Below are 25,638 nucleotides of genomic sequence, written 5' to 3'. Positions count from 1 at the left end.
TCTGTGTCAAAACTTGCATCGACATAACTTTTTACGACGAACCTTTTGTCACCTCCATAATCGAGAAATATTTTCTTATTCCACTAAGGATAATTTTGACCAATGTCCAGTGATCTACTCTTAGATCACTATTGTACTCCCTTGCTTAACACAGTGTAGGGTATACAATAGATCTGGTACACATCATGGCATACTTTATAGAACCTATAGCTGAGGCATAGGGAATGACTTTCATTCTCTTTCTATCTTCTGTCGTGGTCGGGCTTTGAGTCTTACTCAATTTCATACCTTGTAACACAGCCAAGAACTCTTTCTTTGACTGTTCCTTTTTTGAACTACTTCAAAATATTGTCAAGGTATGTACTCATTGAAAAAACTTATCAAGCGTCTTGATCTATCTCTATAGATTTTGATGCTTAATATGTAAGCAGCTTCACCGAGGTCTTTCTTTGAAAAACTTCTTTTAAAAACACTCCTTTATGCTTTGCAGAATAATTCTACATTATTTCCGATCAACAATATGTCATTCACATATACTTATCAGAAATGTTGTAGTGCTCCCACTCACTTTCTTGTAAATACAGGCTTCACCGCAAGTCTGTATAAAACTATATGCTTTGATCATACTATCAAAGCTTTTATTCCAACTCCGAGAGGCTTGCACCAGTCCATAAATGGATCGCTGGAGCTTGCACACTTTGTTAGCTCTTTTTGGATCGACAAAACCTTCCGGCTGCATCATATACAACTCTTCTTCCAGAAATCCATTCAGGAATGCAGTTTTGACATCCATTTGCTGGATTTCATAAAATGCGGCAATTGCTAACATGATTCGGACAGACTTAAGCATAGATATGAGTGAGAAACTCTCATCATAGTCAACACCTTGAACTTGTCAAAAACCTTTTTGCGACAATTCTAGCTTTGTAGATTGTAACACTACTATCAGCGTCCGTCTTCCTCTTGAAGATCCATTTAATCTCAATGGCTCGCCGATCATTGGGCAAGTCAATCAAAGTCCATACTTTGTTCTCATACATGGATCTCATCTCAGATTTCATGGCCTCAAGCCATTTCGCGGAATCTAGGCTCATCATCGCTTCCTCATAGTTCGCAAGTTCGTCATGGTCTAGTAACATGACTTCCAGAACAGGATTACCGTACCACTTTGGTGCGGATCTCACTCTGGTTGATCTATGAGGTTCAATAGTATCTTGTTCTGAAGTTTCATGATCATCATCATTAGCTTCCTCACTAACTGGCGTAGGTGTCACAGAAACAGTTTTCTGTGATGCACTACTTTCCAATAAGGGAGCAGGTACAGTTACCTTGTCAAGTTCTACTTTCCTCCCACTCACTTCTTTCGAGATAAACTCCTTATCTAGAAAGTTTCCGAACTTAGAAACAAAAGTCTTGCCTTCGGATCTGTGATAGAAGGTGTATCCAATAGTTTCCTTTGGATATCCTATGAAGACACATTTCTCCGATTTGGGTTCGAGCTTATCGGGTTGAACCTTTTTCACATAAGCATCGCAGCCCCAAACTTTCAGAAGCGACAACTTTGGTTTCTTGCCAAACCACAGTTCATAAGGCGTCGTCTCAACGGATTTTGATGGTGCCCTATTTAACGTGAATGCGGCCGTCTCTAGAGCGTATCCCCAAAATGGTAGCGGTAAATCAGTAAGAGACATCATAGATCGCACCATATCTAGTAAAGTACGATTACGACGTTCGGACACACCATTACGCTGTGGTGTTCCGGGTGGCGTGAGTTGCGAAACTATTCCACAAATTTTCAAATGTACACTAAACTCGTAACTAAAATATTCTCCTCCACGATCAGATCGTAGGAATTTTATTTTCTTGTTACGATGATTTTCTACTTCACTCTGAAATTCTTTGAACTTTTCAAATGTTTCAGACTTGTGTTTCATTAAGTAGATATACCCATATCTGCTTAATTCATCTGTGAAGGTGAGAAAATAACGATATCCGCCACGAGCCTCAATATTCATCGGACCACATACATCTGTATGTATGATTTCCAACAAATCTGTTGCTCTCTCCATAGTACCGGAGAACGGTGTTTTAGTCATCTTGCCCTTGAGGCACGGTTCGCAAGTACCAAGTGATTCATAATCAAGTGGTTCCAAAAGTCCATCAGTATGGAGTTTCTTCATGCGCTTTACACCGATATGACCTAAACGGCAGTGCCACAAATAAGTTGCACTACATTATTAACTCTGCATCTTTTGGCTTCAACACTATGAATATGTGTGTCACTACTATCAAGATTCATCAAAAATAGACCACTCTTTAAGGGTGCATGACCATAAAAGATATTACTCATATAAATAGAACAACCATTATTCTCAGATTTAAATGAATAACCGTCTCGCATCAAACAAGATCCAGATATAATGTTCATGCTTAACGCTGGCACCAAATAACAATTATTTAGGTCTAATATTAATCCCGAAGGTAGATGTAGAGGTAGCGTGCCGATTGTGATCACATCGACTTTGGAACCGTTTCCCACGCGCATCGTCACCTCGTCCTTAGCCAATCTTCGCTTAATCCGTAGTCCCTGTTTCGAGTTGCAAATATTAGCAACAGAACCAGTATCAAATACCCAGGTGCTACTGCGAGCATTAGTAAGGTACACATCAATAACATGTATATCACATGTACCTTTGTTCACCTTGCCATCCTTCTTATCCGCCAAATACTTGGGGCAGTTCCGCTTCCAGTGACCAGTCCCTTTGCAGTAGAAACACTTAGTCTCAGGCTTAGGACCAGACTTGGGCTTCTTCACTTGAGCAGCAACTTGCTTGTTGTTCTTCTTGAAGTTCCCCTTCTTCCCTCTGCCCTTTTCTTGAAACTAGTGGTCTTGTCTACCATCAACACTTGATGTTTTTCTCGATTTCTACCTTCGTCAATTTGCGCATTACGAAGAGCTTGGGAATCGTTTCCGTTATCCCTTGCATATCATAGTTCATCACGAAGTTCTACTAACTTGGTGATGGTGACTAGAGAATTCTGTCAATCACTATCTTATCTGGAAGATTAACTCCCAATTGAATCAAGTGATTATTATACCCAGACATTTTGAGTATATGCTCACTGACAGAACTGTTCTCCTCCATCTTGCAGCTATAGAACTTATTGGAGACTTCATATTTCTCAATCCGGGCATTTGCTTGAAATATTAACTTCAACTCCTGGAACATCTCATATGCTCCATGACGTTTAAAATGTCGTTGAAGTCCCGATTCTAAGCCGTAAAGCATGGCACACTGAACTATCGAGTAGTCATCAGCTTTGCTCTGCCAGACATTCATAACATCTGGTGTTGCTCCAGCAGCAGGCCTGGCACCCAGCGGTGCTTCCAGGACGTAATTCTTCTGTGCAGCAATGAGGATAATCCTCAAGTTACGGACCCAGTCCGTGTAATTGCTACCATCATCTTTCAACTTTGCTTTCTCAAGGAACGCATTAAAATTCAATGGAACAACAGCACGAGCCATCTATCTACAATCAAGCATAAACAAGCAAGATACTATCAGGACTAAGTTCATGATAAATTTAAGTTCAATTAATCATATTACTTAAGAACTCCCACTTAGATAGACATCCCTCTAATCCTCTAAGTGATTACGTGATCCAAATAAACTAAACCATGTCCGATCATCACGTGAGATGGAGTAGTTTCATTGGTGAACATCGCTATGTTGATCATATCTGCTATATGATTCACACTCGACCTTTCGGTCTCTGTGTTCCGAGGCCATACCTGTATATGCTTGGCTCGTCAAGTATAACCTGAGTATTCTGCGTGTGCAACTATTTTGCACCCGTTGTATTTGAATGTAGAGCCTATCAAACCCGATCATCACGTGGTCTCTCAGCACGAAGAACTTTCGCAACGGTGCATACTCAGGGAGAACACTTCTTGATAATTAGTGAGAGATCATCTTATAATGCTACCGTCAATCAAAGCAAGATAAGATGCATAAAAGATAAACATCACATGCAATCAATATAAGTGATATGATATGGCCACCATCATCTTGTGCTTGTGATCTCCATCTTCGAAGCACCGTCATGATCACCATCGTCACCGGCGCGACACCTTGATCTCCATCGTATCATCGTTGTCGTCTCGCCAATCTTATGCTTCCACGACTATCGCTACCGCTTAGTGATAAAGTAAAGCATTACAGCGTGATTGCATTGCATACAATAAAGCGACAACCATATGGCTCCTGCCAGTTGCCGATAACTCGGTTACAAAACATGATCATCTCATACAATAAAATTTAGCATCATGTCTTGACCATATCACATCACAACATGCCCTGCAAAAACAAGTTAGACGTCCTCTACTTTGTTGTTGCAAGTTTTACGTGGCTGCTACAGGCTTAAGCAAGAACCAATCTTACCTACGCATCAAAACCACAACGATAGTTTGTCAAGTTGGTGCTGTTTTAACCTTCGCAAGGACCGGGCGTAGCCACACTCGGTTCAACTAAAGTTGGAGAAGCTGTCACCCGCAAGCCACCTATGTGCAAAGCACGTCGGGAGAACCGGTCTCGCGTAAGCGTGCGCGTAATGTCGGTCCGGGCCGCTTCGTCCAACAATACCGCCGAACCAAAGTATGACATGCTGGTAAGCAGTATGACTTATATCGCCCACAACTCACTTGTGTTCTACTCGTGCATATAACATCAACATATAAAACCTAGGCTCGGATGCCACTTTTGGGGAACGTAGTAATTTCAAAAAAATTCCTACGCACATGCAAGATCATGGTGATGCATAGCAACGAGAGGGGAGAGTGTGATCTACGTACCCTTGTAGATCAACAATGGAAGCGTTTGGTTGATGTAGTCGTACGTCTCCACGGCCCGACCGATCAAGCACCAAAACTAAGGCACCTCCGAGTTCTAGCACACGTTCAGCTCGATGACGATCCCCGGGCTCCGATCCAGCAAAGCGTGGGGGAGGAGTTCCGTCAGCATGACGGTGTGGTGACGATCTTGATGTTCTACCGTCGCAGGGCTTCGCCTAAGCACCGCTACAATATGACCAAGGTGGAATATGGTGGAGGGGGGCACCGCACACGGCTAAGGAACGATCACGAAGATCAACTTGTGTGTCTAGGGGTGCCCCCCTTCCCCTGTATATAAAGGAGCAAGGGGAGGAGGCCGGCCGGCCCCTATAGGCGCGCCAGGAGGAGTCCTCCTCCTAGTAGGAGTAGGACTCCTACTAGGAGGGGGAAAGAAGTGGGGAGGGAGAGGGAAAGGGGGGCGCCGCCCCCCTCTCCTAGTCCAATTCGGACCAGGGGGGAGGAGGCGCGCAGCCCACCTCTGGCAGCCCCTCTCTCTCTCCACTAAGGCCCATATGGCCCATTACTTCTCCCGGGGGGTTCCGGTAACCCTCCGGCTCTCCGGTTTTCTCCGAAATCACCCGGAACACTTCCGGTGTCCGAATATAGCCGTCCAATATATCAATCTTTATGTCTCGACCATTTCGAGACTCCTCGTCATGTCCGTGATCACATCCGGGACTCCGAACTAACTTCGGTACATCAAAACTCATAAACTCATAATATAACTGTCATCGAAACCTTAAGCGTGCAGACCCTACGGGTTCGAGAACAATGTAGACATGACCGAGACACGTCTCCGGTCAATAACCAATAGCGGAACCTGGATTCTCATATTGGCTCCTACATATTCTACAAAGATCTTTATCGGTCAGACCGCATAACAACATACGCTGTTCCCTTTGTCATCGGTATGTTACTTGCCCGAGATTCGATCGTCGGTATCTTAATACCTAGTTCAATCTCGTTACCGGCAAGTCTCTTTACTCGTTTCGTAATACATCATCTCACAACTAACTCATTAGTTGCAATGCTTGCAAGGCTTATGTGATGTGCATTACCGAGAGGGCCCAGAGATACCTCTCCGACAATCGGAGTGACAGATCCTAATCTCGAAATACGCCAACCCAACATGTACCTTTGGAGACACCTGTAGAGCTCCTTTATAATCACCCAGTTACGTTGTGACGTTTGGTAGCACACAAAGTGTTCCTCCGGCAAACGGGAGTTGCATAATCTCATAGTCATAGGAACATGTATAAGTCATGAAGAAAGCAATAGCAACATACTAAACGATCGGGTGCTAAGCTAATGGAATGGGTCATGTCAATCAGATCATTCACCTAATGATGTGATCTCGTTAATCAAATAACAACTCCTTGTTCATGGTTAGGAAACATAACCATCTTTGATTAACGAGCTAGTCAAGTAGAGGCATACTAGTGACACTCTGTTTGTCTATGTATTCACACATGTATTATGTTTCCGGTTAATACAATTCTAGCATGAATAATAAACATTTATCATGATATAAGGAAATAAATAATAACTTTATTATTGCCTCTAGGGCATATTTCCTTCAATGCAAACATACATCTCATCAAAATATCGAACGAATACCAAATTCACATGACTACTAATAGCAAGACTTCTCCCATGTCCTCAGGAACAAACGTAACTAATCACAAAGCATATTCATGTTCATAACCAGAGGGGTATGAATATGCATAATGGATCTAAACATATGATCTTCCACCAAGTAAACCAACTAGCATCAACTACAAGGAGTAATCAACACTACTAGCAACCCATAGGTACCAATCTGAGGTTTGGATACAAAGATTGGATACAATATATGAACTAGGGTTTGAGATGAGATGGTGATGGTGAAGATGTTGATGGATATTGACCCCCTCCCGATGAGAGAATCGTTGGTGATGACGATGGTGATGATTTCCCCCTCCCGGAGGGAAGTTTCCCCGGTAGAACAGCTCTGCCGAAGCCCTAGATTGGTTCCGCCTCGTGGCGGAGGAGTTCTGTCCCGTCATCTTGCTTATTATTTTTCCTCGGACGAAAGACCTCATATAGCAGAAGATGGGCATCGGAGGGCCAGCAGGGAGCCCACGAGGCCGGGGGTGCGCCCCCACTCTCGTGGTTGGTGGGTGGCCCCCTCTAGTACTTCTTGTGCTCAATATTTTTTATATATTCTGAAACGTGCTCCCGTGAAGTTTCATGACTTTTAGATGTGCAGAATAGGTCTCTAATATTTGCTCCTTTTCCAGCCTAGAATTCCAGCTGCTGGCATTCCCCCTCTTCATGCAAACCTTGTAAAATAAGAGAGAATAGTGATGAGTATTGTGACATAATGTGTAATAACAGCCCATAATGCAATAAATATCGATATAAAAGCATGATGCAAAATGGACATATCAACTCCCCCAAGCTTAGACCTCGCTTTTCCTCAAGCGAGAGCCGAAATCGAAAAATATGTCCACATGTTTAGAGATAGAGGTGTCGATAAAAATAAAATACAGACATGAGGGCATCATGATCATTCTTAGAACAACAACATACATATATATATTGTCATATAATCTCTTATGCTAAAGTAACAATTCAATCACAATTTCAATTATGAATCATAAACTTCATTGAAAACTAGCAAACTCTAATCTCAGTCATTGAGGCAATTGCAATTTATCATAACATAGGAAAGAGTCAATATAAGAGCTTTTCAGCAAGTCCACATACTCAACTATCATTTAGTCTTTCACAATTGCTAACACTCACGCAATTTTTATGGGTATGGAGTTTTAATCGAACACAGAGAAAGATAGGGTCTTATAGTTTTGCCTCCCAACGTTTTACCTCAAGGGTAATGTCAACAATAATAGCTCATGCAGACTCACATCCAATTAGCTATATGTATCTAGATCTTTCCAACACATTGTGCTTGCCAAAGGATAAAATGTAAAAGGGAAAGGTGAAGATCACCATGACTCTTTTCATGAAGTATAAGACAAGAATAAAAGATAGGCCCTTCATAGAGGGAAGTAGAGGTTGTCATGCGCTTTTATGGTTGGATGCACGAAATCTTAATGCAAAAGAATGTCACTTTATATTGCCACTTGTGATATGGACCTTTATTATGCAGTATGTCGCTTTTATTTCTTCCATATCAGAAGATCGTATAAAGATTATTTTCTCCACACTAATAAGTCGTACATATTTAGAAAGCAATTTTTATTGCTTGCACCAATGACAACTTACTTGAAGGATGTTACTCAATCCAAAGGTAGATATAGTGGACTCTCATGGCAAAACTGGGTTTAGGGATATTTGGAAGCACAAGTAGTATCTCTACTTGGTGCAAATAATTGGCTAGCAAGAGAGGGAAAGGCAAGCTCAACATGTTGGATGATCCATGACAATATAATTTATGTCAGATGTAAGAAATCATAATCCATTATGTTGCCTTCCTTGTCCAATGTCAACTCTTTAGCATGTCATATTTTAATGAGTGCTCACAATCATAAAAGATGTCCAAGATAGTATATTTATATGTGAACCTCTCTTTCTTTATTACTTCCTATTAATTGCAACGATGACCAAAGCTATGTTTGTCAACTATCAACAAATTTTATTCATCATACTCTTTATATGGGAGCTCATTACTCTCCATAAGATCCATATGATCTCTTTATTTCTTTTTATTTCTTCTATTTTATTTTATTCCCTCAAGATCATAGCAAAATAATCAAGCCATTGATTCAACACTAATCTTTATTATATATAGCTCACAGACTCGATTACATGAAAAAAATCATAAAGCAAAACTCACAACTATATCATACTAAAACTTTATTCTACTAGATCAAGATATTATCAAAAGGATCAAACTAAGAAAAAGGTAAAGATAAAAGTGATGGTGATAAGATACCGGGGCACTCCCCCAAGCTTGGCAGTTGCCAAGGGGAGTGCCCATACCCGATGCTCAGTTCTTCTTTGTTGGTGAATAAGATGATGGTTTTGTTGATGGCGTAGGCTTCTTCCTTAATTTTCACTTGAGGACAGAATTTTGATCCCTTGGGTCATCAATCTCCAGCTCCAGGATTAATATCTTTTTGCATAATTCCTGCTTGTTTTCCCGCAAGAGGCGAAAAGGGATAAACTTGATCTTAAGTTTCTTTGCTCTATTGGGGAGGCTTGACTTTTTGAACTCCACATGCATGTCCCCAGGTTGAGGTAATGGGACTTCATCTTCATCTGAGCTCGTCTCCTCCTTTCCCTTAGGTTCATAGTCCTCTTCTTCTTCCGTAGTCCAACCACAATGGTCCACATCCCCATAGACCTTAGGATCTGCAAGGTAATCAGCCACATAGCTTTCTCCTTCTGAATCCTGGGATGACATGTTGCTCTAATCTGCAGCAGGACAGCTCGAAACAAAGACAGGAGATATTTGCGTGATACGGTGGTCAAAACCTCCGGGAGATTATATAATGATTTTTTACCGACCAAAAGAAGTATCGTGCAAGAAAAGGGAGTCCGAAGAGCACACGAGGTGCCCACGAGGCAGGGGGCGCGCCTAGGGGGGTAGGGCGCACCCTCCACCCTCGTGGAAGTCTCGTGTCCTTTCCGGTCTACTTCTTATTTTCCTATTTTTATATATATATATTCCAAAATGGAGAAATATTGCCATTAGAACTGTTTTGGAGTCGGTTTACTTACCGTACCACATACCCATTCCTTTTCGGAGTCTGAAATGTTCCGAAAAGTGTCCCTTATGTATTCCTCCGGGGTTACGGTTTCAATAATATTAGCCTCAACATTTATAGGATTACCTGAGATATAATGTTTGATTCTTTGGCTGTTCACCACCTTCAGAATTGTGCCTTCGAAGTTGTTGATTTTTATGGCACCGGAACGATAGACCTCCTCGATGACGTAAGGACCTTCCCATTTAGAGATAAGTTTGCCTGCAAAAAATATTAAACGAGAGTTGTATAGCAACACATAATCACCTATATTAAACTCACACTTTTGTATCCTTTTGTCATGCCATCTTTTAACTTTTGCTTTAAACAGCTTGGCATTTTCATAGGCTTAGGTTCTCCATTCATCAAGTGAGCTAATGTCAAAAAGCCTCCTCTCACCGGCAAGTTTGAAGTCATAATTGAGCTCTTTAATGGCCCAATATGCCTTATGTTCAAGTTCGAGAGGTAAGTGACATGCTTTACCATAAACCATTTTATATGGAGACATACCCATAGGATTTTTATATGCAGTTCTATAAGCCCATAATGCATCATCAAGTTTCTTTGACCAATTCTTCCTAGATCTATTAACGGTCTTTTGCAAAATTAATTTGAGCTCTCTGTTACTCAATTCAACTTGACCACTAGACTACGGGTGATAAGGAGATGCAATTATATGATTAACATCATACTTAGCAAGCATTTTATGAAAGGCACCATGAATAAAATGTGAACCACCATCAGTCATTAAATATCAAGGGACTCCAAACCTTGGAAAAATAACTTCTTTAAGCATCTTAATAGAGGTGCTATGATTAGCACTACTAGTTGGAATAGCTTCTACCCACTTAGTAATGAAATCAACAACAACTAAAATATGTGTATACCCATTAGAGGAAGGAAAAGGTCCCATATAATCAAAGCCCCAAACATCAAATGGTTCAATAACAAGTGAATAATTCATAGGCATTTCTTGACATATACTAATATTACCAATTCTTTGACATTCATCACAAGACAAGACAAACTAACAGGCATCCTTGAAGAGAGTAGGCCAATAAAAACCGGATTGCAATACCTTATGTGCAGTTCTATCTCCAGCATGGTGTCCTCCATAGGCTTCGGAGTGACACTTGCGTAGGATCTGTTCCTGTTCATGCTCGGGTATACAACATCTAATAACACCATCTACTCCTTCTTTATAAAGATGTGGGTCATCCCAAAAGTAATGTCTTAAATCGTAGAAGAACTTTTTCTTTTGCTGGTATGTGAAACTAGGTGGTATAAATTTAGCAACAATATAATTAGCATAATCAGCATACCATGGAGTAGTACGAGTAGCATTTATGACATTTAATTGTTCATCAGGAAAGCTATCATCAATAGGTAGTGGGTCATCAAGAACATTCTCTAACCTATACAAGTTGTCTGCAACGGGGTTCTCAGCTCTCTTTCTATCAATGATATGCAAATCAAATTCTAGTAGCAGGAGAACCCATCTAATAAGTCTAGGTTTAGCATCTTTCTTTTCCATAAGATATTTAATAGCAGCATGATCTGTGTGAATAGTTACTTTTGAATCAACAATACAAGGTCAGAACTTATCACAAGCAAATACAACTGCTAAAAATTCTTTTTCAGTAGTAGCATAATTTCTCTGGGCACTATCTAGAGTTTTACTAGCATATTGGATAACATTTAATTTCTTATCAACTCTTTGCCCTAGAACAACACCTACAACATAATCACTAGCATCACACATAATTTCAAAAGGTAAATTCCAATTAGGTGGCTGAACAATAGGTGCATAAATCAAAGCTTTCTTAAGTATTTCAAATGCTTCTACACAATCATCATCAAAGACAAAAGGAATATATTTTTCTAATAGGTTAGTCAGAGGCCGAGAAATTTTTGAGAAGTCCTTAATGAACCTCCTATAAAAACCGACATGACCAAGGAAACTTCTTATACCTTTGATGTCCTTGGAACACGACATCTTTTCAATAGTATCAACTTTAGCTTTGTCAACTTCAATGCCTCTTTCAGAAATTTTATGCCCCAAGACAATACCTTCATTAACCATAAAGTGGCACTTCTCCCAGTTCAAGACAAGATTAGTTTCTTCATATCTTTGCAAAACTCGATCAAGGTTGCTCAAGCAATCATCAAAAGAGGATCCTTAAATGGAGAAATCGTCCATGAAAACCTCACAAATCTTTTCACAAAAGTCAGAGAATATGGCCATCATGCATCTTGGAAAGGTAGCAGGTGCATTACATAAACCAAAAGGCATACGTCTATAAACAGAAGTACCGAAAGGGCAAGTAAAAGTGGTCTTTGCTTGATCATCAGCTGACACAGGTATTTGAGAGAAGCCAGAGTAACCATCTAGAAAGCAAAAATGTGTATGTTTGGATAATCTTTCTAGCATTTGATCAATGAAAGGCAAAGGGCAATGATCTTTTTTAGTAGCTTTATTTAATTTGCGAAAATCAAGCATCCTATAACCTGTAATAATTCTTTGTGGAATCAATTCATCTTTATCATTAGGAACAACAGTAATACCTCCCTTCTTAGGGACACAATGGACATGACTTACCCACTGACTATCAGCAACGGGATAAATTATACCTGCCTCAAGGAGCTTTAATATTTCCTTTCTTACCACTTCTTTCATCTTAGGATTCAGCCATCGTTGGTGATCAATAACTGGTTTGGCGTCTTTCTCCAAATTTATTTTGTGTTGACATAGAGTGGGACTAATGCCCTTAAGATCATCAAGAGTATATCCAATAGCAGCACGGTGCTTCTTCAGAGTTTTCAATAATTTCTCTTCCTCCTTCTCTGAAAGGTTAGCACGAATAATAACAGGATATATCTTCTTTTCATCAAGATAAGAATATTTAAGAGTATCAGGCAATGGTTTAAGCTCAAACACGGGATCACCCTTGGGTGGAGGAGGATCCCCTAGGATTTCAACATGAAAGTTGTGTTTCAGAATAGGTCCCTGTTTAAAGAATACTTCATCTATTTCCCTTCTTTCATTCATAAACATATCATTTTCATGGTCTAGAAAATATTGTTCTAAAGGATCAGTGGGAGGCACGACAATAGAAGCAAGACCAATTATTTAATCTTTACTAGGCAATTCTTCATCACGGGGTTGTCTATGAAATTTATCAAAATTAAACTCATGAGACAAATCCCCTAAACCAACAGAAACAATATCCTTATTGCAGTCTATCTTAGCATTAACAGTATTCAAGAAGGGTCTAGCAAATATAATGGGACAAACGCTATCTTGTGGGGAACCAAGAACAAGAAAATCAGCAGGATATTTAACGTTCCCACACAAGACTTCAATATATCTAACAATCTCAATTGGTGAAATAGTATCTCTATTGGCAAGCTTAATGGTAACATCTATATCTTCTATCTCAGCAGGTGCAATATCATGCATAATTTCTTTGTATAAGGAATGATGTATTGCACTTGCACTAGCACCCATATCACATAAGCTATGATAGCCATGATCTCCTATTTTAACAGAAACAACAGGCATGCCTACAACAGGTCTATGTTTATTTTTAGTATCAGGTCTAGCAATTCTAGCAGTCTCATCACAGAAGTAAATAACATGCCCATCAATATTATCGGCCAAGAGATCTTTAACCATAGAAATACTAGGTTCAACTTTAATTTGTTCAGGGGGTTTGTGTGTCCTAATATTACTTTTGTTGACTACAGTTGAAACTTTAGCATGATCCTTTATTCTAACAGGGAAAGGTGGTTTCTCAACATAAGCAATAGGAACAACAGGATCATTATAAGTTATAGTATTTTCTTCAACTTTAATAGGTGCAACTACTTTTACTTCAATGGGAAGATTATATTTAAACCACTTCTCCTTAGGGAGATCAACATGAGTAGCAAAGGATTCATAGAAAGAAGCTACTATCTCAGAGTCAAGTACATATTTAGTGCTAAATTCATGAAATGCATCAGTATCCATAAAAGATTTAACACAATCATACTTAGGTGTTATACCTGACTCCTTACCTTTGTCGAGGTCCCAATCTTCAGAGCTGCATTTAATTCTTTCCAATAAATCCCATTTGAATTCAGTAGTCTTCATCATAAAAGATCCAATACAAGAAGTATCGAGCATGGAGCGATTACTGAGAGAAAGCCCGAGCATAATTTTTTTGAATAATCATTTCTCTTGATAGCTCATGATTGGGGCATGAATATAACATTGACTTAAGCCTCCCCAAGCTTGAGCGATGCTTTCTCCTTCGCGAGGCCAAAAATTATATATATAATTACGATCACGATGAAGAAGATGCATAGGATAAAACTTCTGGTGAAATTCCAATTTCAATCGCTTATAGTCCCATGATCCCATATCATCACATAGCCTATACCATGTCAATGCCTCTCCCTTCAAAGATAAAGGGAAGACCTTCTTCTTGATAACATCATCGGGCATACCTGCAAGCTTAAATAATCCACAAACTTCATCCACATAGATTAAGTGTAAATCGGGATGCAATGTTCCATCTCCTGGAAAAGGATTAGCTAGCAGTTTCTCTATCATACCCGAAGGAGTTTCAAAGTAGACATTTTCAGTAGGTTAAGTAGGTTGAGGGGTAACTAATTGTGGTTCCGGACAAGGTGAAGATACCCCTAACAAGCCCCTCAAAGGATTATGTTCCATAGTAACAAGTGACAGTAAATTTCAGCACACTATATAAATTTTTCCTTATCAAATTCCACCTACCAAAGGCGCTTCACTCCCCGGAAACGGTGCCAGAAAAGAGTCTTGATGACCCACAAGTGTAGGGGATCTATCGTAGCTTTTCGATAAGTAAGAGTGTCGAACCCAACGAGGAGCAGAAGGAAATGATAAGCAGTTTTCTGTAAGGTATTCACTGCAAGCACTGAAATTATCGGTAACAGATAGTTTTGTGATAAGGTAATTTGTAACGAGTAGCAAGTAATAAAAGTAAATAAGGTGCAGCAAGATGGCCCAATCCTTTTTGTAGCAAATGACAAGCCTGGACAAACTCTTATATGAAGGAAAGCGCTCCCGAGGACACATGGGAATTATTGTTAAGCTAGTTTTCATCACATTCATATGATTCTTGTTCGGTACTTTGATAATTTGATATGTGGGTGGATCGGTGCTTGGGTACTGTCCTTACTTGGACAAGCATCCCACTTATGATTAACCCCCGTTGCAAGCATCCGAAACTACAACAGAAGTATTAAGGTAAACCTAACCATAGCATGAAACATATGGATCCAAATCAGCCCCTTACGAAGCAAAACATAAACTAGGGTTTAAGCTTCTGTCACTCTAGCAACCCATCATCTACTTATTACTTCCAAATGCCTCCCTCTAGGCCCAAACAATGGTGAAGTGTCATGTAGTCGACGTTCACATGACACCACTAGAGGGATGACAACATACATTTCATCAAAATATCGAACGAATACCAAATTCACATGACTACTAATAGCAAGACTTCTCCCATGTCCTCAGGAACAAACGTAACTACTCACAAAGCATATTCATGTTCATAATCATAGGGGTATTAATATGCATAATGGATCTGAACATATGATCTTCCACTAAGTAAACCAACTAGCATCAACTACAAGGAGTAATCAACACTACTAGTAACCCACAGGTACCAATCTGAGGTTTGGATACAAAGATTGGATACAAGAGATGAACTAGGGTTTGATATGAGATGGTGCTGGTGAAGATGTTGATGGAGATTGACCCCCTCCCGATGAGAGGATCGTTGGTGATGATGATGGTGATGATTTCCCAAGTTTCCCCGGCAGAACAGCTCTGCCGGAGCCCTAGATTGGTTCCGCCAAGGTTCCGCCTCGTGGCGGCGGAGTTTCGTCCCGTGAGCTTTCTTATTATTTTTCCTCAGAGAAAGACCTCATATAGCAGAAGATGGGCATCGGAGGGACACCAGGGAGCCCACGAGGTAGGGGTGCGCCTAGGGGGTAGGGCGCGCCCCCACCCTCGTGGCTGGTGGGTGGCCCTTTGGTACTTCTTGCGCTCAATATTTTATATATATTCTGAAACGTCCTCCTGTGAAGTTTCAGGACTTTTGGAGATGTGCGGAATAGGTCTCTAATATTTTCTCCTTTTCCGGCCCAGAATTCCAGCTGCTGGCATTCCCCCTCTTCATGCAAACCTTGTAAAATAAGAGAGAATAGTGATGAGTATTGTGACATAATGTGTAATAATAGCCCATAATGCAATAAATATCGATATAAAAGCATGATGCAAAATGGACGTATCACATCACGATGGTGTAGATGCTGAGGAACTCCGATGGGTGAGTCTTGTCATTGTATTTTTCTCCAACCTCAGGCTTGAACGTGCGGTGGGTGGGCCACTGGAACTGTCGCAGCTCACGGGTGAAAGCTGGACAACCCACCTCATAAGGTAGGTCACCATTACCCCTGATGCTGGGCGGTCCACCGTGGGTCCCACACGTCTATCTGACTGATGGCGTGTGTCTGGCCGCCGCTCGATTATGGTCCGAGCGTCTTCCAAAGCTCGCTCCTAAAGGACTTGGCGTTGGTCACGGCGGGCTCACGGATCAGACGACGCCGTAGAATCATTGTCGCGGGCGTCGGCCCGGCGAGCCGGCGGTTGTTGTTGCGGCCGTGGGGGAGGAGAGTGCACCGTGGTCGCAGTTGATACGTCTCCGTCGTATCTACTTTTCCAAACACTTTTGCCCTTGTTTTGGACTCTATCTTGCATGATTTGAATGGAACTAACCCGGACTGATGTTGTTTTCAGCAGAATTACCATGGTGTTATTTATGTGCAGAAAGAAACATTCTCGGAATGACCTAAAACTTCACGGAGCATCTTTTCAGAAAATATGAAAAATACCTGCAAAAGATGAAGGCCAGGGGGCCCACCACCTGTCCATGAGGGTGGGGGGCGCGCCCCTACCTTGTGGGCCCCTTGTTGCCTCTCCGACTCCAACTCCAACTTCATATATTGTGTTTCGGGGAGAAAAAAATGAGAGAGAAGAAATCATAGCGTTTACGATACGGAGCCGCCGCCAAGCCCTAAAACCTCTTGGGAGGGCTGATCTGGAGTCCGTTCGGGCCTCCGGAGAGGGGAATCTGTCGCCATCGTCATCATCAACCATCCTCCATCACCAATTTCATGATGCTCACCGTCGTGCGTGAGTAATTCCATCGTAGGCTTGCTGGACGGTGATGGGTTGGATGGGATCTATCATGTAATCGAGTTAGTTTTGTTAGGGTTTGATCCCTAGTATCCACTATGTTCTGAGGTTGATGTTGCTATGACTTTGCTATGCTTAATGCTTGTCACTAGGGCCCGAGTGCCATGATTTCAAATCTGAACCTATTATGTTTTCATCAATATATGAGTGTTCTTGATCCTATCCTGCAAGTCTATAGTCACCTATTATGTGTTATGATCTGTTAACCCCGAAGTGACAATAATCGGGATACTTACCGGTGATGACCGTAGTTTTAGGAGTTCATGTATTCACTATGTGTTAATGCTTTGTTCCGGTTCTCTATTAAAATGAGGCCTTAATATCCCTTAGTTTCCGTAAGGACCCCGCTGCCACGGGAGGGTAGGACAAAAGATGTTATGCAAGTTCTTTTCCATAAGCATGTATGACTATATTTGGAATACATGCCTACATTACATTGACGAACTGAAGCTAGTTCTGTATCACCCTAGGTTATGACTGTTACATGATGAATCGCATCCGGCATAATTCTCCATCACCGATCCATTGCCTACGAGCTTTCCATATATTGTTCTTCGCTTATTTACTTTCCCGTTGCTATTGCTATCATCACTACAAAATACCAAAAACATTGCTTTTACTACCATTACCTTTTGTTACTGTTACCACTACTATCATATTATTTTGCTACTAAATACTTTCCTGCAGATACTAAGTTTACAGGTGTGGTTGAATTGACAACTCAGCTGCTAATACTTGAGAGTATTCTTTGGCTCCCCTTGTGTCGAATCAATAAATTTGGGTTGAATACTTTACCCTCGAAAACTGTTGTGATCCCCTATACTTGTGGGTTATCAAGACTATTTTCTGGCGCCGTTGCCGGGGAGCATAGCTCTATTCTTTGAGTCACTTGGGATATATATCTGCTTATCATTATGAAGAACTTGAGAGATCCAAAAAGCAAGATCTATCCCTCAACTACGAGGGGAGGTAAGGAACTGCCATCTAGCTCTGCACTTGATTCACCTTCTGTTTTGAGTAAGCTTGCGACACCTACACCTGCTTCTGCTATTCGTTCTGATATGTTGCATGTTATTGATGATGCTACTTCTACTATGCATGATACCTATGATGAAACCACTTCTATGCTTGATACTACTGTGCCACTTGGTAAATTTCTTCATGAACAACTTGCTAGAGCTAGAGAAATTGAAAATATTGAATCTGATGATACTGATGAAAGTGATGATGAAGAATCACTTGTTATTCCTAAGGGTTATGTTTTTGATCAAGAAGCTTCTTTAGCTATTTTAGCTTGCAAAAATAGAAATGAACTCAAAAGGCTATCAGCTAAATGGAGTAAGCAATCTCTAAATGCTAGAATGAAACCTGACCCTGCTTTTGCTACTTCACCTATCTTTGTTACTGATAAGGATTATGAATTCTCTGTTGATCCTGATATAATTACTTTGGTTGAATCTGATCCTTTTCATGGTTATGAATCTGAAACTATTGTGGCACATCTTACTAAATTGAATGATATAGCCACCCTGTTCACTAAAGATGAGAGAACTCGTTACTTTTACATCCTTAAAATATTTCCGTTCTCATTAAAGGGTGATGCTAAGATATGGTTTAATTCTCTTGATCCTGGTTGTGTGCGTAGTCCCCAGGGTATGATTTATTACTTCTATGCTAAATATTTCCCCGCTCATAAGAAACAAGCTGCTTTAAGGGATATATATATAATTTTGTGCAAATTGAAGAAGAGAGTCTCCCACAAGCTTGGGGGAGGCTTCTCCAATTACTTAATGCTTTGCCTGATCATCCTCTTAAGAAAAATGAAATACTTGATATCTTTTATAATGGACTAACTGATGCCTCCAGAGATTACCTGGATAGTTGTGCTGGTTCTGTTTTCAGGGAAAGAACACCGGATGAAGCTGAAATTCTATTGAATAATATGTTGACAAATGAAAATAATTGGAAACCTCCGGAGCCAATTCCTGAGCCTATTCCTAAACCAAATCTGAAGAAGAGGGGTATTCTATTTGTCAGTCCTGAAGATATGCAAGAGGCAAAGAAATGTATGAAAGAAAAAGGTATTAAAGCTGAAGATGTTAAGAATTTACCTCCCATTGAAGAAATACATGGTCTTAATTTACCGCCTGTTGAAGAAGCATATAATCTTAATCCATTACCTATTGAAGAAACTCATGGTCTTGATAACCCGACACTGGTAGTAAAGGTAAATTCTCTCTACATATATGATAAAGCTGAAATCCCATTTACTAAATTTGCTAGCCCATGCTTAGATGAGTTTGATAAATTTATGGCTAAGCAAGAAGAATTTAATGCTTATTTTGGTAGACAATTGAAATACAATTCAAATATGCTTGAACACTTGGGTGATTACATGGCTAATGTTAAAGGTGAACTTAAACGTATTAGTAAACATGCTTCTATGGTTACCACTCAAGTAGAACAAGTACTTAAAGCTCAAAATGATTTGCTCAATGAATTGAATAGTAAGAATAATGATAATGATGTTAGAGTGGCTACTAGAACTGGTAGAATGACTCAGGAACCTTTGTATCCTGAAGGCCATCCTAAGAGAATTGAGCAAGATTCTCAGAGAAATAATATAGATGCACCTAGTCCTTCTAAAAGGAAGAAAAAGAAAAATGACAGGACTTTGCATGCTTCTAGTGAACCTGTTATTGAACCACCTGAGAATCCAAATGATATTTCTATTTCTGATGCTAAAACACAATCATGTAATGAACCTGAAACTAGTGATAATGTTAACAATAATTTTCATAATGATGCTCAACCTAGTAATGATAATGACATAGAAATTGAACCTGTTGTTGATCTTGATAACCCACAATCAAAGAATCAAAGTTATGATAAAAAAGACTTTGTTGCTTGGAAACATGGTAAATAAAGAGAGCCTTGGGTTCAGAAACCCATGCCTTTTCCTCCCAAACCATCCAAGAAAAAGGATGATGAGGATTTTGAGCGCTTTGCTGAAATGATTAGACCTATCTTTTTGCGTATGCGATTAACTGATATGCTCAAAACCAATCCTTATGCTAAGTACATGAAATATATTATTACAAATAAAAGAGAGATACCGGAAGCTGAAATTTCCACCATGCTTGCTAATTATACTTTTAAGGGTGGAATACCAAAGATAAAACTGCTTTATGTGATCTTGGAGCCGGTGTTAGTGTTATGCCTCTCTCTTTATATCGTAGACTTGATTTTAATAAGTTGACAGCTACTGAAATATCTTTGCAAATGGATGATAAATCAACTGCTATACCTGTCGGTATTTGTGAGGATGTGCCTGTTGTAGTTGCAAACATTACTATTTTAACGGACTTTGTTATTCTTGATATTCCTGAGGACGATAGTATGTCTATTATTCTTGAAAGACCCTTTTTGAATACTGCAGGGGTTGTTATTGATTGCACTAAAGGCAATGTCACTTTTCATGTTAATGGTAATGAGCATACGGTACACTCTCCGAGGAAACAACCTCAAGTTCATCTTATCAACTCTATTGGAATAATGCCATCGATTATATTTGGAGGTTTTGAATTTCCTCTTCCTACTGTCAAGAAGAAATATGATATTCTTATTATTGGGGATGTGCATATCCCCGTTGAGGTAACATAGTGTTATTCGAAATTTCTCCGGTTCCATGTTATTCGGAATGAGTTCGTTAAGAAGACTTGATCAACCTTGTTAGTGGATTCCTTTTGATGATCATGAGATGGATGAAACTAGAAGGCACAACCTTCTGTACCCCACTTTTACTTTTTGTTATTTATTTTAAATAAAATAAAAATAAATATTTTTCTGTCTATTATTTGATTATCTGTGCAATATAAAAATACCTCGAAAATTAAAGTTCTCGAAATGCCCTGAAATTTAAATATGATTTTTTCTAGAATATTTGAGAATATTTGGCACTAAGAACAAAGCAAGGGGGTCAACCACCTGCCCAGGAGGGTGGAGGGCGCGCCCCCTGCCTCGTGGGCCCACAGCGGCCCTCCTCCACTTATCCTTTCACCCATACACTCCTTCTTCCTCCCCAAAACACAAATAACCAGCTCAAACCCGAGTCCAAGCTCGTTTTGCTGCCATTTTCGATCTCCTTGCTCAAAGCATCTCTCACAAAACTGCTTGGGGAGATTGTTCCTTGGTATGTGACTCCTTCATTGGTCCAATTAGTTTTTGTTCTAGTGCTTTATTCATTTCAAATTTTTGCTGCTTAGGTGACCCTGTTCTTGAGCTTGCATGTCAAATTTATATGGTCAAAAGTACTTTTGAAGCATGATATAGGCTCTAGGCACTTGTAGGAGTAGTTGCTATCAATATTATTGAGTTTGGTTTACTTTTATTTTGAAGTTACTAAAAATTTTCAGAATTTTTCAGAGGAAGAAAAATGCTTAGGAAAATGTTCCAGGGTGGTTCCTCAAGGAAGCAAGGCCCCAGGCTTGCAATGCGTGATGCTGATGAAGAGCCACCAAGAGACGCTCCAGTGCGTCCTTGTGAGTGGCCTTCTGAGAACTTTATGGATCGAGCGGGAATTAAGGAAGAATTCAATGCATATTTGTGTAACGCTGATCTTGTGAGCTTCGAGGAAGAGAAGTGCAGCCAGTACCACAACCTCACCAGTACCTTTGTGAGGAGGTTTGAATTTTCAACTTCACGGAATTCTCCAACTATCCTGTTTGATCTTTATGATAATTCTTACACTATGGACTTAGAGGATTTTACCACTGCATGCAAACTTCCACAATGGGGTAGTATAAGGGATCCTCGCAAATCCGAATTTAGAGATTTTCTTGCTAGCATAACTGTGGGAGAATCTAGAGATATTACACAAGCTACCATAGGGAGCATTCACTTTCCTGCTATACATTACTTTGCTCTCTTCATAGGTAGGTGCATTAATGGTAAAGATGATGCATGTCACATGTGTGTCCCTGACCTCAGTATTCTTAGGAGTGCTGTGTTAGGAGATAAATCTTCTAATTTGGGAGCCATTATTACACGTAGGTTGCATCTTAATAGATTTAATGGAGATTTCCTTGGTGGAATTTATGCAACCCGCATAGCTAATTTTCTTGGTGTAGCCATACGCGAAGATGATATTGAATTACCTCCTGCTTATCTAGATTTTAATGCTATGGTTCACCACCAGTTTGTCGAGAGGAACGAATCACCTCTCCAGTATCGACTAATCTTTGACAGACGCCGTGCTGTCCTTATTACTCTCCCTGCTCCTGCCTTCTTTGATTATCAGGCAAGAGGAAGATATACTATTACTAGAGAGGAAGCAGATGAGTACGATAGGAGAGAGGAGGCCGCTCGTCACCACGCTATAGCTCAGCAGGCGATAATCGCCGCATCGCAGTACGACCCCAGCTACTAGTATGGATATCCACCAGGCCAGCTGTGGCCATAGACCAACTTAGGCCGAAAGCCTAAGCTTGGGGGAGTATGTATTTCCCACCGACATTACATTTATGCTCACACACTCATTGCTAGATGTCGGTGCTCATACTTTTTCATTTGTATCATCCATGCTAGTTTATTTCCTTTTTATGCTTTCTTCTTGTGTGTTTAATAAACCTTAAGAAAAACCAAAAAAATTAGTTGTAGCTTTTAATCAGTTTAATTTCCATGCTTGTAGTAGTAATTAAAAAGAGAACCCAAAAATATTTCCTGTTCTTCTTTTGCTTGTTGGGAGCTTTCCCGTGTAAATAGTTTTATTTCTTTTCTTTTCTTTGGGGGTCGATAGGAGAAGACAATAATTAAATTGTTAAAGTGGCTCTTATATGCATTATTGTTTATCTGACAAAAGAGCCCATATTGCCTTGTCTTCTCCTGGTTATTGAATGCCTGCAGATTCCAGCTTAGTCCAATGCACATGCACTATTATTATTATTCACATCGTTCGGTCGTGCAAGTGAAAGGCAATTATGATGATATATGATGGACTGGCTGAGATGAGAAAAGCTGGTATGAACTCAACCTCTTTTGTTTTTGTAAATATGATTAGTTCATCATTCCTGATTCAGCCTATTATGAATAAACATGTTTGCAATGACAATTAGAGATCATAGTTTCTTGTGCCATGCTTGATTAGCTATGAGTTATAATGGTTTACCTTGCGTGCCAACATGCTATTGAGATAGTTATGATGTGGTATGATAGGGTGGTATCTGTTAGAGTTATAATATAAGTCATGTACCCCTTTGTATTTATCCTGTTGTATAAGGGGTTTCCTGCATATGTTCCACACCTGTACATGTATATATATATATATCGGCCTATGGCCTCATGGGAATACATGTTGCCTATTCCTAACATGGTATTAGAGCTAGGTTAATTTTTTCGCACACTACAACTCGTGCGTTCGATCCCTCCTCTCCAGATCGATCTCCTCTCTCGATCTCTCACCTCTCCCGATCGGCGATCGAAGCAGCAGGCCGCAGGGGGCGATCTCTCTCCTCTCCCGATCGGCGATCGAAGCTGCCGCTCCCGCTCGATCTCTGAATCGCTCGAAGGACTCCATTGACTGATCGCTAAGCACCGAAGCTGCCGCTCCCGCTCGATCTCAGCATCGCTCGAAGGCCGCCTCTGCGTCATCGCTCAGCAGGCCCAGCAGGGGTTCGTCCCGCAGGAAGGATTCCATCGCTCCCGCACTGCCACCTCCGCCTGATCGCTCGATCTCATCTCTCGCTCGCAGGCCCGACTTCGGATTCCTAAAACAAATGTCTGCTGCATTGGGCTATGTTGCTGTCCCTCGCTGTCCGGTGATCTTTGATGGTACTAACTACACCGAGTTTACTGGCTTCATGCGCATTCACATGCGTGGCATCCGTCTTTGGGGTGTTCTTTCTGGCGAGGTCTGCTGTCCGCCACGTCCGATTCCTCCGGTGGCTCCTATTCCGCCGACTCCAGCAGTTCTTCCTACGGATGCTAATCAAGCCGCCAAGGATGCGGCTAAGCTTGCTGCTGAGGCTGCTGATCGTGCTTATGATGAGAGGGTTTTGGCTTATGAGGAGGCTCTTCAGACATATCATGGTGCTCTGTCTGTTTACACCCAGTGGCTTGATGATGATGCTCATGCTGCAGCTGTTCTCACTGCTAGTGTTCTGCCCCAGTTTGCTTCTGAGTTTCTGGGTCTTCCTACTGTCTTTGAGATGTGGACCCATCTTCGTCAGCGCTATGAGCCCTCTGGTGACGCCCTGTACCTTTCTGTGGTCCGTCAGGAGCATGCTCTTCAGCAGGGAGACTCTACTGTTGATGACTTCTATGCACAGAGTTCTGCTATCTGGCGCCAGCTTGATTCTCTCCGCAGTGCTGGTTGTCGTACCTGCCCCTGTTGCCAGGCTGTCCAGGCCAATTTGGAGTTTCATCGCGTCTATGAGTTCCTGTCTCGGCTCCGTAAGGAGTTTGAGCCCCGGCGTGCTCAGTTGTTTGCTCGTAGCCGTATTTCTCTCATGGAGGCGCTTTCTGAGATTCGTGCTGAGGAGACTCGCTTACGTGGTGCTGGTTTGCTGGAGGTTCCCTCTATGCTCGTTACTCGTGCTCCTACGCCACCTGCTGCACCGACCCCTTCTCGCTCGAGTGCTCCGCCGCTCTTGCCCACTCCTTCTGGAGGCTCAGGTCGCCCCCATCCACATTGCGACTATTGCAACAACGATGGTCATCTTGAGTCTCAGTGCTACACGAAGAAGAAACACCTGCGCAAGGCGCGATCATCATCTTCAGGGACTTCGTCATCTACCTCAACAGCTTCAGCCATTGCTTTGTCTGAGCAGGATATTCTGAGACTTAAGCGTCTGCTTGCGGCTTCAGGTTCTTCCTCGACAGGTACTGCTGGTTCTGTGACTGATGCTTCCTGCACTGAGCAATCACCCTCTACACAGTCAGGTACATCCCCATGGGTTCTGGACTCTGGAGCTTCTTTTCATATGTCTTCTCATTCTTCCACTTTGTCCTCTCTTCGATCACTGGATTCTCCTGTTCATGTCTTCACTGCTGATGGTACTCCACTTTCTGTTGCTAGTAGAGGCAATCTTACCACTCCTTCTTATTCTGTTCCTGATGTTGCTCATGTTCCTCGACTTACCATGAATCTGTTTTCTGCTGGTCAACTTACTGATTCTTGTTGTCACGTCATCCTTGACGTTGACTCTTGTTCTGTCCAGGACCGTCGCACGCACACTCTGGTTGGGGCTGGCCCTCGCCGTCGTGATTCTCAGGGTCTTTGGGAGTTGGACTGGCTTCATGTTCCTTCCGCTGCCACCACCATCGCCAGTTCTTCCGCTTCTGTCGCCTCCGTTACTGGTTCCTTCCAGCAGTGGCATCATCGACTTGGTCATCTGTGTGGTTCTCGGTTGTCTTCTTTAGTTCGTCGAGGTCTTCTGGGGTCTGTCTCAGGAGATGTCTCTTTAGAGTGTCAGGGTTGTCGTCTTGGCAAGCAGATTCAGTTACCATATTCACATAGTGAGTCAGTGTCCAAGCGTCCTTTCGATTTAGTCCATTCTGATGCATGGGGTCCGGCCCCTTTCGCTTCGAAAGGTGGTCATAAATACTATATTATTTTCATAGATGATTTCTCTGGTTACACATGGCTTTATTTCATGACTTCTCGTTCTGAGGTGTTGTCTATTTATAAGCGTTTTGCTGCCATGGTT

General features: G+C 41.2%; 1 protein-coding gene across 1 annotated transcript; it reads left to right on the top strand.

The window, feature by feature from the left end:
- Positions 1-23,706: 23,706 nt before the first annotated feature.
- LOC147984718 (uncharacterized) lies at positions 23,707-25,337 on the top strand. The gene is made up of 2 exons (XM_087539795.1): positions 23,707-24,871; positions 25,150-25,337. Exons 1-2 carry the CDS (start codon positions 23,707-23,709, stop codon positions 25,194-25,196), a joined length of 1,212 nt encoding a protein of 403 aa, XP_087395921.1. The 3' UTR covers positions 25,197-25,337.
- Positions 25,338-25,638: the final 301 nt, after the last annotated feature.

Source organism: Triticum urartu, chromosome 2A, assembly GCF_056163025.1.
Source record: "Triticum urartu cultivar PI428250 chromosome 2A, HENAU_Tu73, whole genome shotgun sequence".
Lineage (NCBI taxonomy): Eukaryota > Viridiplantae > Streptophyta > Magnoliopsida > Poales > Poaceae > Triticum > Triticum urartu.
The sequence above is the reverse complement of the archived record's forward strand: the minus strand, read 5'-3'. Positions and strand labels throughout refer to the sequence as shown.